General features: G+C 42.6%; 1 protein-coding gene across 5 annotated transcripts in view; it reads right to left on the reverse strand.

The window, feature by feature from the left end:
* The window catches only part of LOC107208802 (multiple epidermal growth factor-like domains protein 6), a 187,867-nt gene that overhangs the window by 76,546 nt on the left and 98,137 nt on the right, over nt 1–13,184 (reverse strand). For all 5 annotated transcript variants that reach the window (XR_002002080.1, XR_002002079.1, XM_019007797.2 and 2 more), the window contains exon 5: nt 9,417–9,539. Coding sequence is in view for 3 of the 5 variants with exons in the window: in XM_019007797.2 (XP_018863342.1) it covers nt 9,417–9,539 (123 nt within the window). In the remaining 2 variants the exon portion in view is untranslated. The remainder of the gene's footprint in view (nt 1–9,416; nt 9,540–13,184) is intronic.

The raw sequence follows: 13,184 nt of genomic DNA on the forward strand, positions 1-13,184 counted from the left end.
CTCTGCAGGTGCCACCACAAGCACTGATCCCCCACTGCAGCCATCCCAGCTCCTGCACAGTCTGACAAACTGCCAGGAGAAAAGGCTAACTTCACAGAGGTTTTCTTGCTCTGCCTCCTTCATGACATAAATCACGTGTGACTCTGCAGAGACTCTACCAGGAGAAGAGAGAAGTGACATTAACACATCCAGAACCCATCCATGCCAACCTCCAGAGCTGGATCCTAATCATCAATCACAGAATGGTTTGGGTGGGAAAGGACCTTGGATATCAACCAGTTCTAATCCCTTTGCCATGGGCAGGGACACCTTCCACTAGCTCAGGTTGCTCCAAGCCCTGTCCAACCTGACACCTTGAACTCTTCCAGGTATGGGCCACGAATTCTCTGGGAAACTTGTGCCAGTGCCTCACAATCCTCACAGGGAAGAATTTTTTCTCAGCATCTGATCTAAATCTGCCCTTTTTCAGTTGAAGTCATATCCCTCTCTCTTATTACTCCATACTTTTGTTGAAAGTCCCTCTCCAGCTCCCTTGGAGCCCCTTTAGGCACTGGAATGGGCTCTGAGGTCTCCCCAGACACTTCTCATCTCCAGGCTGAACCACCCCAACTGTCTCACCCTGTCTTTGTATGAATAATGTCACCAGGCACAGAAGAATTTATTTTACTTCCTTTTTTCTTCCTCTTCCTGAGATTAAAATTCACATCAAATTAATCAGTTGATTGCTCCAATTTTTATTAGTTGTTTTTGAACTCCTTGCTGACACTGAATCCCTTTTGGGACAGGAACTGTTCACAAGGCTCTCAGGTGTGCCTTTCACAGAGCCAGCGTGTAACAACAGCAGGTTTACTTCAAGTTGGTCTTCTAACATATCCCAGCTAAAGCCCTCAGGTACCTCCTGTAATTGAAGTTTGAGTAATCCAATATGATGTTGATCAAACTACTGATCTTTTAATAACGCAGTGTAGCTCTCCCAGCAGTTTCTATCTCGCTGACAGTCATGTCTGGATCGCTTCCTTTGGGCCAGGGCTTTGAACAGAGAAGCTGACGGGTTTCTGTTTGCCTTAGATTTTATCACAAATTGTTTTAAAGCTTTTTAAGGTTGTATCAGATGGCTCATAAAATCCACAGGCACTTCAATAATAAAAATAAAATTTAAAAAAATATAAAAAAAAAAATAAATAAAAAAGGGAGTCCTTTTAGCTGTCCTGGTGAAGAACAGTATTAAATGCTCCCAAAGAGCAACATAAACACCACTCAGGAGCTGTGCTCTTTCCTGTCTCCGTATCTGCTGTTAGCTCTTGTTTACGCAGCCTGTAGGCAAAGCTATAGAGAAAGCTGTAGCCACCCTGCACAATACCCTCCTCTGAAAGGCAAATGTGCACATTTTTCCTCTCACAATTTCCATTTAAAGTAAGAATTCAAGGTTTTTCTAAGCCTTGCCTCTCCACACAAGAATAATTCAGCTGCAATTTGCATTTTCGATGTGCTCGAAATGAACACCAAGATGACTCATGTGCTGTTTATAAGATGCCTGTATTTGCTGGTAAATACCTTGCTACAAACAAGCTATAATTTAAGTATTCAAAAGTCTTGCTTCTGCATAAAATTACTACTAAGTGTAATTTTGGAGACCATGACCAGAGCTTCAATTTCAGACTTGCAAAGCTCTTCCTACACAATGATTCTTAAAAGTACAAGAGGATTTTCTTCTCTGATAACAGCAATCTTTGTATCTCTGTAATTGCAGAAAAGATTACCTGGCTTTTAATTCACATTAGTCAGCTCCAACAATACCGTGCTTCTTTCCTTTCCTTCAAAATAAACTAATTATTGTCAATCAGCCCACTGGAATGTTAACATTCTCCATAACCTGCCTTTCAGATGTAGTCATAAATGTAAAAAACTAGCTAATATAAACTAATCAGAGCCCTAGAAATATCTCAAAACATATTTGTACTGCAGTCTATCATTTTTTTGTCACATTATTTCCAAATATTATCTCCCATCTGGACAATAACAGGCTTTTCATATAGTTCTGGAATGCTTTTCATCTAACTATTCACAGCTCCTCCGTTAATTAAAAGCATTAAGTCCCTGAGCAATGTGGCAAATACTGCAATATTTCTGAACCTGAAATGTTTTCACTATCAAAAGCTGATCAATACAGCTTTATGCATCAAGTGGTTTGGACAAAGAAATCTCTCCAGACCAGTTTTTTTACCCAACTTTGTTGTGAGCACAAACTCAAGTTTGGGGCCCTGGAGTGGTGGGGGTGACGGTAACTGTCCCCACATGTCCCACAAACACTCCTTCCCAAGGAAAATGGCAAGCTGAGGTTCCTGCTCCATATTTCCTCCCAGCTGGTGGAGCTGGAGGAAGACAAGGTAGCTGGAAGGCTCGGGAAGCCATCCGTGTGCCGAGTCTATAATCAGCTGTGACGCACGGGGAGCCGCCGGCGCCATATGGGCGGCACCGTGGAGATGGGGTCCTGCGCTTGCTGCTACCTGTGACACCCAGAAACAAGCTTTCCCCTTCAGATCAGTGATCAATAATTCAGCTGATAACTGAAACACAAAGGGAAAAGGTGCCAGTTTTCCGTGGGGCGCGAGCAACGCTGTTGCTGTTTGAAAGATGCTGCTGCCTTGGAACATGGCACAAGTTGAGCTGCAGGGAATGTGTGACACGGTGACAAGCTGCACTACACCTAACCCTGTGTAATCCTGACATAACCTGAAAATTAAACTGCCAGTTCCGCTGTTTGTTTATGCAAAAGGCTGTTATTAAAACGCCGCAGCTGAATTAAGCGTTCAAAGGCAAAAATCTAGGCACCAGAAAACAAGCTCCATGGAGAAAAAGAGATTTACCAAGATTATGTGGAAATAATCATATAATCCTTGAAATGCAAGTGGTCCCAGTCTTCCCTAAAAGTCAAGGGCTATTGGGTAGTGTTGCTTTGGAGCCTTGGATTGGGGTAATAATACCCTTGACCCAACTGGTGTGTGTAAAAGTGCTACTTAAAAAGTGACTCCAAACTGACTCAGCCTGTTCTCAGCTCCGATCCATGAAAACACAAATCCAGGATAAAGCCTTCAATGGCAGGGCTCACTTTGGAGGGAGCTGTCATAACTGTGAGCCTGCCTACCCCGAGGGATGGCAGATGTGAGAAACTGGGTGGTTCAGCTCGCAGCCGCCTTTGTTCGGCGCGTGAGGGAGGAGAGGGGAGACTTCAGCAACAGCCAAGAGGGAATCGGGAAGAAACTGAGCCAGGACAATTAAAATTCAACAATAAATCAGTTACCAGAGCATCAGCTGCTCTTCTCAGCCCAGACCAACACAGAAATGCTCTGAACCAGGTGGGAAATGTCTGCTCTGGCCCGAGCAATGTGTCCTTTCCCTGACTGAAGAGAAACAGACAAAAATGCTGGCATTTCCTGAGTTTAGCATTTGATGTATTTTAGTAAGATTGAGATGGTTTGTGGAGCTGAGTGGTTTTTGCTGGGGAGGGCTCACAAAAAATCAAGGGGACCACCCAGGCCAAGCCACTGCCAGCCTGGAATGAGCCCCCAAAATTCAGCTCAGGTCCCTGCCTGCTCAGGCTTGCCAGGAATCAGCACTCAGATAATTCATTTTAGAAGTCCAACAGGCTGCAGACAGTGCTACTCTCATTCTGAATCTGTTGTCATTTTTGCTACTTATTTGGAGCACTTTTTTGCTGTGGAACTACCAGGAGTAGACAAATGCAGACAGATGACACAATTTGCCTGTGAGAGTGTAGCAGCTCCACGCAATTATTGATCCCAGCCAGATCCAACACAGCATGGGAGAGCACGAGGGAGGTCACAGGAACAACCTCCAGCCATCATTCCTTCTCAGAGAAATGCTTGAAACTGAGAACTCCAAAAGAATGACTTGGGAGTAGAAATAAAATCAGATTCCCCATCAAGTTTGCAAATGCAAAACATCTCCAGCAGTTTCTGCCCAGAGCTTCTCTGCAGCCCTGCACAAAAATCACTCAGTCCTCCTGCTTAAATCCAACAGTCTCCAGAAAACCACAATGCCAAACAGTGTTTATAATGCACAATTAATCCTTAATCTCAGTTTATACAGTTCCTTCTATAAAAGGAGCAGGAGAACCCTTTTTTTATTATTACCAACTGGGATCTGAAATCAAAAGCAGTTATTAAGCTTTTTACTCATGACTAAAAATAATGATTTGACAGGTAGGAGCAAACATAATTAATATTTAAATGGGAAAACAGATATTGCTTCTTGTTGAATTCACTGCAAACATAAGGTCTTTACCAGTATTCTGGATGTACAAACTAATGGAGAAAAAATGTTTATTCTTCCTTGGCAGATTACTGCTGATTTTTTATACTCTGAAACAATAAATACTGGAAAATATCTGACTTAGCTCTAAAAACCCAAGCTGAAATCCCAGGATACCTGAGAGCCACTAACAACAAGCTTGGAAAAATCAGAAATTAGGTTTTACCTTCTCTCCTCTCACAAGTCTTTTTCTTTTCCTCTTCCTTTTAGAATTGCTGTAAAATTCCAATACCCTGAAATGCCTCAGTTATCAAGATGGTTCACCCAGGATCTGCTGAGGTGATGAGGTGGAGTTGTCCATTCCCCTCACTCCAGGAGGCAGACATTAGGTGGACAGAGTAATTCAGTTACAGACAATTAGATAATTGTGATACAATTCCTGCAACTGGATTTATTTCCTCGTCTCAAGACAAGGTCTTGAAATAGAGAAAGATGAAGAGGGTTGGGTGGCTTCACCTCATCTAAGGGAGCCTTCACTTGAGTGCTGTAAGATTTGAGTTCAGTTGGTGTGGTACTTGTTGCACCTGGAATAAGAGCTGGTAGTTTTTGATTTTTGTAAAATATATTCTCCTAGTTCTCCTTCTGTTGAAGTGCTCCTGGCAAGAAGTACCTCAGTGTCATGGCCTGCCAACACTGTGTGTTGAATCAAATGCAACTTTTAGAGCTAAGATAATGCAGAAGCATCCTGAATCCTTCCAGTAGACTCCTCCTGTTCTAATAAAAATGAAATAAATATAATAAAAATTAAATAAATATGATTAAAATGAAATAAATATGATAAAAATTCCTTGGCATTTCCCTTGAAGTACACGGTATTATGTCCTTCAGTTTTTTATCACAGAACATGGCAGACACCTGTACATTGATTTGCTGGGCAGGAAAAACATCCCAAATGCAGAAATACCATTTCTTCTCTTCAACAAAACCAGAATCTGACAAGAATAAGCTGTATCTCAGACCTTATTAACTTAATAAATGCTGTCACCATATTAATAAGCCCTCCCTGGCTCTCAGACATGTCCCTCACTATTCCTTTTAGCCCACCACTGACTCTTCCAAGGCAACAAACGGTGTTTGGGGAGTTTCCCTGCCCTGGGATCAGGCTCCAGCAGTGATGCTGGTGACTCCTGCATTAGTGGGGTAACCAGGGGTGGCCCTGCACTGTCACACTCTGGCTCTGCTCCCAAAGTCCCCCTGGCAAAGGTCAGGAAACCTGCCAGAGCTCCGAGGTTTGACCCAAACCCCCGGGGATGGGGTTACAGCCATTGCATCACTCTAATCAACAAAATAGGAGCTGCTTTTCATCAACAGTTAATCACAGGACTTCACTTGTCTCTAAGTCCCTTCAGTTGCCTTGACAGATGAGAGCACAATAATATAAATAAGAAATGACAGTTTACCAAAGAAGGTTAACATAAGATCACGACCTTTTTCTACTTGACTTCTGCAGCTTATTCATGTGTGAAAACACGCTTTTGTAGCTGTAGCCTCAGCATCCCTTACAGATCTGGACCTGTGCCAACAACTGAGCTTTAAAATTACCATTTAAAATACCATTTTACATGGTATTTATGTTCAGAAAATACCATTTCTGCATTTTGCGATGCTCGAGTAGAGCTGTTTCGCATTAGAATAAAATATGAAATGAGGATATCTCTGCATTTCACAACCTATCTCGCTGACAGAGTGGCACCTCTGCTCCACAAACAAGGAGCTGTTGGGCACACACCCATTTCCTCTCCCTTCCTCAGACCAGGTCACACCTTTCTGCAGGTCACAGCCCCTGCCCAGGCTGCCCCAGGAACACCACACGGATGCACAGGGCACAGCATCAGCCTGACAGTCCTACACGAGTAAATGTCAAATATTAATTTGTCACATTATTTGTGCAGTGATTTAAAGCCAAATCCCGTCTCATCATTCATTTCCATCAGGCACACGAGGGAAGCAGGAGCTTTCTGTCACAATCTGTAATGCCTACGCCAGGAGCTGCCAGGAAATATTTCTCTGTCAGAGAAGCAAACTGAAGTTCTGAGCATGAAGGCTGGAGAGTGAAAGCTGCAGTACAACATGGAGATAATTAGTTTTGAAAGGCTAATCAGGTCACTGCTCTGGCTGGCATTTCTGTGGAGATGCACAGGCCTGCAGCTCACCACAGCCTGCCTCTCGATACGAGCATCCCTCACCAAAGTGAAGTAAGACTTTACAAACCACATAACTCTGAATGACATATCCTGCCATAAGAACCCCCAAACAGTCAGGAAAGATCCCTACAAATAGCCAGGAAATATCTCTGGAGCCCTTGGAATGAGGATAGACCCCACAGCACTGGGTGTCCCAGGCTGTGCTGCTCAATCCCCTTCCCCAGGCAGGTCCAACCAGCCACAGAATCACTCAGGAAGGAGAAGGTTTGACAAAGCTTATAGCAATAACTATTTTAAGATTATCTCACCTATTTTATGCTGTTGTCTTGTGCATATTCATGGAGCCTTGTGTCTTGCACACACCTCTGACACCCTAGAAGGTGGAGATGCTGAGCATTGTCAGCTCATATAAATTAGGCCTTTGGATCTCCAAAAGAAATTGCTCACAAACCCCCAGCAACGCCTGATCAAAACAGCAGTGCACTTCAGCACGTTGCTGGTTAGTGAATCTTTATCCATTTTCCCTTCCTTAGCATGAAACAGCTACAAAATATTTTTAAAAACGCAACAGTTCTTTCCTGACATCTCTCCCTTTTGTCAGAAGGATGCTCTATTTTGTTTCTGAAAAACACGATCAATCTTTCCAGCAATAACGACTTGCTGAATAAAATCTCTGCTACTTCCATGCTGCTTTTCTAACAATACACCTTATTTGTACCCTGGCTTATAAAAAAAACAAGAAAAAAACCCCATACACTGATCGATCATTGCAGGCACCACTGAAATAAAACCAACCATGAGACAAATAATGGGAGCAGAACAATAGTGCACATCTATTTAACGCCTGAGTTTAGACTAAGGGGTAACATAAAGCACAATGATGCTATAAAGGCAGAAAGAATAGAACAACCCAGAACAACAATAAACTTTATTCCTCCAAAACCACTGGTTAACCTGAATGAGGAGCTGTTTTACTCCCATCTGCAAAAACAACTCTTTTGAGCAATGCAGAGGATTTAATAAAACCCCAGTTCACGCCCTGGAAACCCTTCCAGCAGCACATGCAGTTTTTTGGGGGGCTCACTTTTCCCTCAGGTAGTAACCAACCACTAAGTTACTCACATTGTAACACCTGGTGGCCAGAAGTTGGCTGAAATTTGCCTCCTTGCAGATCAGTACAGCCAAATTCTCCCTGCCATTGTCATCTCTGCAAAAGCTGAAGTGTATTTAGTGACACCACCACGTTCACTCTCTTCTGTGAATTGAGGGTTTCCAGATCATTGTGGTTTTCCATTTTTACCTGAAGATTTCAAAAAAATGGCTCAAAACAGCTAATAATATATTCATTTGAAACTCCTGGTCAGATAAAATATAGTACAAAAACCAAATACCTTAAGCTCTGTTTGAGTTTTTCAAGACTGTGTAAATGCTAGAATTTAAAGCATATTGTAAGAATTGAATTGTGCAGAAGGAACACTAATTTGACTAACTTACCAAAATAAGACTAGTCTAAAGGAAAAATGACTCTTGCATGCTAAGGATTATAATGAGTAGGACTCCTGCTTTCAAAAACCTTGGGGTTTGGACAACTTTCATGCACTGAAAGCAGTGAGAAGTCATCAAAACATAGATCTGTGCACTGGCTCATGGACTTATTGTCAGTCAGTCCCCCAAAGAGGTAAGAGAGGTGAAGTAGCAGGGATCTGTGAATCATAAATGATATTCATTCCTGGGCTGTGCTCTCCAAAAGCTGAAATGAAAACGTGGAGGACCATAATGAAATACTTCAGTCAAAATAGCATAACCATCTACAGCTTATTTACACTGTCAAGGTGGATTTCAACTCATAGGTTGCCATAGAAAATAATTCCATCATTTTTTAGCAAAAAAAGGAGCGCAGCCACATAAATTATAAAGTTAGGATAAATCATATGACCACAGGCAAGAAATACAGTGTTTTATACAAACCATAAAAAGAATTTGGACAATGGTGAAATGAAATCTTGGAAGAAAGGAATTTGTGAGATACTGTGCAATGGGAAAAGCCAGAGGACACAGCTTCCTGTGAGAAGATGATAATACAGTCCATGAAAAGCTGCCGTGAGATGAAAACAATATCACCACTGATGCATTTACTGCAGCACTGAAATGCAGGGCAGGTGCAAGCCAGGCACACAGCAGAGCACAGCAGATCATCACATGGCAGCACATCCCTGTTACCTGCTGTGGAGAGCTCAGGAAGGAGGAACTGCCCTGGCCTGCAGTACAGCACACCTTGGCTACCTCAAACCCACCTTCTGCAGCACCTGATAATGCACAAAATGTAGTGACTGTGGATCAACACATCACCTGGGCTTGTTTACACCCACCCTGTCTGTCAAAGCACCTTTAGGAAGTCTGACCATAATTCACTGTGTGTTCTAACCTAAGTGTCTGCATAAGAATGAATTTTACCCTATAATGCACTAACTAGACTTAAATTTCCCCTATGAAAAAGACAAATGGGTTTACATAGCATGTGGTTTTAAATCCTTTTTCATTCAGTTAATCTCTAGCTGTGGAATTGTGATTGAAATGTGAAAATGTATGTGTATTTTATGATAAGAACCATTTTGCTTTAGAGACAGATGAAATATTATCGAGCATATACACTTTCTTCAAGTTTTTAAACTGATGATGGAAATCCCATAATCAGAACATGGCACAGGCAATCCAGGTTAAGTGATAACATTTTTTTTTTGACAAAATAAAACAAAACCCCAACCCTTTGAAGTGTTCTTACAGTTACATCTTCATAATCCAGACATGAGAAGATCTGCACCCCCGACACCTCTGAGCTCACACTCTTCAGCTGGCTCCACATAAAAGCCAGCCTTTCCTTCCCCTTCCTAAGTCTGCTGATTCCTTAAAACAGCAGTGAGACATGGCACAAAGCATTACCTCCACAGGATTTTCCATCTTCCCCCAGTTTCTGGCCAGCTGGACACTTGCAGTGGTAGCTGCCGATGGTGTTGCAGCAGCGGTCGTGGCAGCCGCCGTTCTCCGTGGTGCACTCGTTGACATCTGCCAGGAGAAAGCACAAGCAGCCAGTGAAGAGAGAGCACTGACCACAACACCTGAAGATCTGAGGACAGCTGTGTCTGGCTGGTGTGAAAAAATGAGGGTTTCTGAGGTAAACAGCCCAGGACGCTGAAGTAGCCCCCGAGCAGCGACTCCCAGCTACGGTGCTGAGCCCTGCTGCTCAAGCAGGTTGTGCCAGGGAGGTTTAGATTGGGTATCACAGAACATTCCTTCATTGAAAGGACTGCCAAGCACTGGAACAGGGTGCCCAGGAAAGTGGAGGAGTCACCATCCCCAGAGGGATTTAAAAGACAGATATCACAGAATCATTACAGTTGGGAAGCACCTCTGAGATCCTTGAGCCCCACCATTAGTGGATGTGGCACTTGGGGACATGGCTTAGGGGCAGGCTTGGCAGTGCTGGGTTAATGGTTGGGCTCAATGGTCTTAAGGGTCCTTTTAACCTAAAAGATTCTGTGATTCTAAAGAGTTGCAAGGGTGGGATTTCCCTCCTCCCCTTCTGCACAGAAGGTGAGTGCAGAGCCCACCTGGCTCTGGCTGCAGGCTCTACCTGGCTCACCAGCTTCCCCCTCTGGAACACCTCTATACAGGCATTTCCAGCAGCCTCACTTGGCCATTAGGGTTGATGATGAGAAACCTCTGAAAGATGGCAGGATTTGAAATCAATTGTGGTCCTTCTTTCTGTCAGGTGCTGTTATCTACACACCTGACTTATCCACCTTGTAAGCCGGTGTTTTCCTGAATCCAAAATAGAACTTTACACATTACAAATGAAGAACATTAAAGAACTAAATGAAAAAAAATAAACAACTAAATAGCCAGTGGCAGAGAAAAAAATCAATAGCAAAGACATTCACTTACATACCTACTTAAATAGCCTACATAAGAAATTTCAAAGAAATATGATAGAAACCATCAGGCCAGCAGCGCTGCTCTGCTGAGCAGGAGCAGAGACAGCAGACCGTATGGAGGTGATTTCCAAAACAGAAAATTTGTTCACAGGGATGGTAAATGTAACAAGCCCAGCAGGTTTTTGCTGCACTGGTTCCATGCACACTGAACCTGGGAAATGCCTTCTCTCTGCTCTCTGAAGTGCTCATGTCCCAAACACAGCAGTGCAAGGGCAGGCAGGGCTGCACCTGTGTGAGAAAAATGGGCTCTGGGGGGCTTGGCTTCAATTTTTGGGCAAATGTCTTGATCTGCCTCAGTGGACACTCCATGTCCTCAAAGGCCAGGCTGAGGGTGCAGGTGACAGATCTGACAGGCCTTTGGCACTGGGAGGGAGCTCACACTGCTTTCAGGGGAGACAGCAGGAAAGTCAGGAGGAGGAGGATTAAGCAGCAGAAGATAAGCGTCATCATGACTGTGAACACCACAGGCAGTTTGTCTTAGTGGAGCTCCTCATTACCAAGGGGGAAATGAGGCTTTTTAAAAAAAACATTTAATTAGTTTGTAAAGAAAAATAATAATAAAAAAGAATTTCACATTTATGCAAGAGAGGTGAGAGCCTTTCAACTGCAACCCTTTGGAGTTATAGACTATGATTTACCAAGGTTTGTTGGCTCTTTGATGAGCTCAAGCTTCACTTGACTGGTTCATTTCTGATCCTGGCTAAAAGCCACAGGTTAAAAGAAATTTTTGAGGAGGTTTCAGACAATTAAAAAGCTAAAAGAAAAGTGCATTGTGAAACACCAACTTTTGCTGAAGTGTAGCTGAAGAGGCACAAACCCACTAAAACCACCTCATTTCCCCAAGCAATGATTCAAAGCAATGACAGACAAAACGATAATTCCTTTGTCCTCAGCGATACTGGAAAACACTGGCAGGCTATGAAGAAATAAACCAAAATCCATCCATCTCAGAGCTGCACAACAAACCAAATCCCAACTCGCGTGAAGCCAACGAGGCCCTTCTCGATTTCACGGCAACGCGATTTAAACAGAAACTTTTCCCCGAGAAAAACACTCCCCCCTCAGCTCCTTCCTCTCCAAAAACAAACGGCACCAAAATAAGAACGTGCGTCTGCTCTCTTCTCCTTGGCAAGAGACGGGGAGAGCATATGACAGGAGACAGATTTTGGATGTGTTCCCCAAGCGCTGGGAGGAGGCACGCGAGCGCTCGGCTCCGCGACGCGCGGTATTTCATAACACAATCCTTGTGAGGGATTGACTGCCCCCAGCTCACACCACATCCCCATGTGCCTCGTGGTAAGAAACAGCAATGAGCCACAAAACAGCCCAGCTTCAACTTCTGTTTGCACTAACAGGGTTGAAAATTAATAAAGTCCCCTTGCTCTTTTTTATTTTTTAAACAAATTAAAGGAAGAGATGCTTTATTCTCTAGTGCCCACAATGCTACGTGATGTCCTGGCATAAAATGTTGACTGGGTGAGGTGGCCCAGGATATACAGCCCAACTTATTAACACCAGTGTCTATATTTTGAAGCAAAATATTGGAATAAAACCTTTCTAGCTGAGGAGCTCATCATTATTCCCTTGATTTCACCAGGGTATAATCCATTCGGAAGTGTACAGTGCTGTTGCATGCTAATATATAGGAAGTTTCTCCTTTGATTGCAGAGTGTTCCTGTTAGCAATTAAAAATCTTTTCCTTCCTTGTTCAGCATAAAATGCTGTGGGTCCAGCTATTGGTGCTGTTATGACTGAAAACTTCATTTCCTCCTTCTTCTAACCCTACCTTCTTAATGCTCTGCCCAGGATTTCCTTGTCTCTGCCTTAATATTTGTTTTCATCTTTTGATGAAATGTTTTCATGCAGTTCATTGCTGCTTTTTACACCAGAAAACCACCACTTCTTCTCTTATACTGCAAAACCCAGCTTTCCATCTCCACTTGTCTTTAAAACAAACACCTTATTTAAAGCTAATCATCATAAAATAAACTATGATTTCATTTCTGAGTTAAGACACCAAATAAAGCTTTTTTGATTTATTAGAGAGCAATCACATTTGAAGGAATACACTGAGCAGGAATAAATCTTACCAGTTTTAGCCCTAATGCTATGAAAATTTGCTCTCTAAGCATCTGCATCCTTTGCTGTCCTGTCTCCTGCTCAAGACCTTCCCCACTGCCTGCTCCCTGCCAAGCTGTTTTCTGCAACTCCATAATAAAGGTCAGATGTTGCCTCAGTCCAAAGAAGCACAAAAATAAATGATCTGAATGTGAAGTTATAAAGAATGTGTTTTACATTTGTAAAAGACTGGGTCATAGAGCTTTTACAAGCCACAATCAGCTGTTCCATATTCCTGAAACAGAGTAGACAGGATTTTAAAATCTGATTACAGCTTTGCCACTGAAAATAAAAAAAATAAAAAAAAGGGAAAGTCAAAATAAACTCAACAAAAACAATTCTGTCAAATGATAAATTTCTGTCTGCTTTCCATATTCAATGTCACTCAAGGTTGCAAATATATTTTGCCTTTTGAATGGTGAGAAAAATGACAGAAAATTTCTGACACGTAACAAGTCTGCCACGTTAGGTCTGACAAAAGTTCAATGTTATCAAGCCTATCAATCCATCTGTAATGACATGCTGTAGGCACTTCAAAAAAAAAAAAAAAGATGTTTGCTACTGCAATGTTTCACTTTTATTTATAGAGCCAATGTTG

Source organism: Parus major, chromosome 9, assembly GCF_001522545.3.
Source record: "Parus major isolate Abel chromosome 9, Parus_major1.1, whole genome shotgun sequence".
Taxonomy (NCBI): domain Eukaryota; kingdom Metazoa; phylum Chordata; class Aves; order Passeriformes; family Paridae; genus Parus; species Parus major.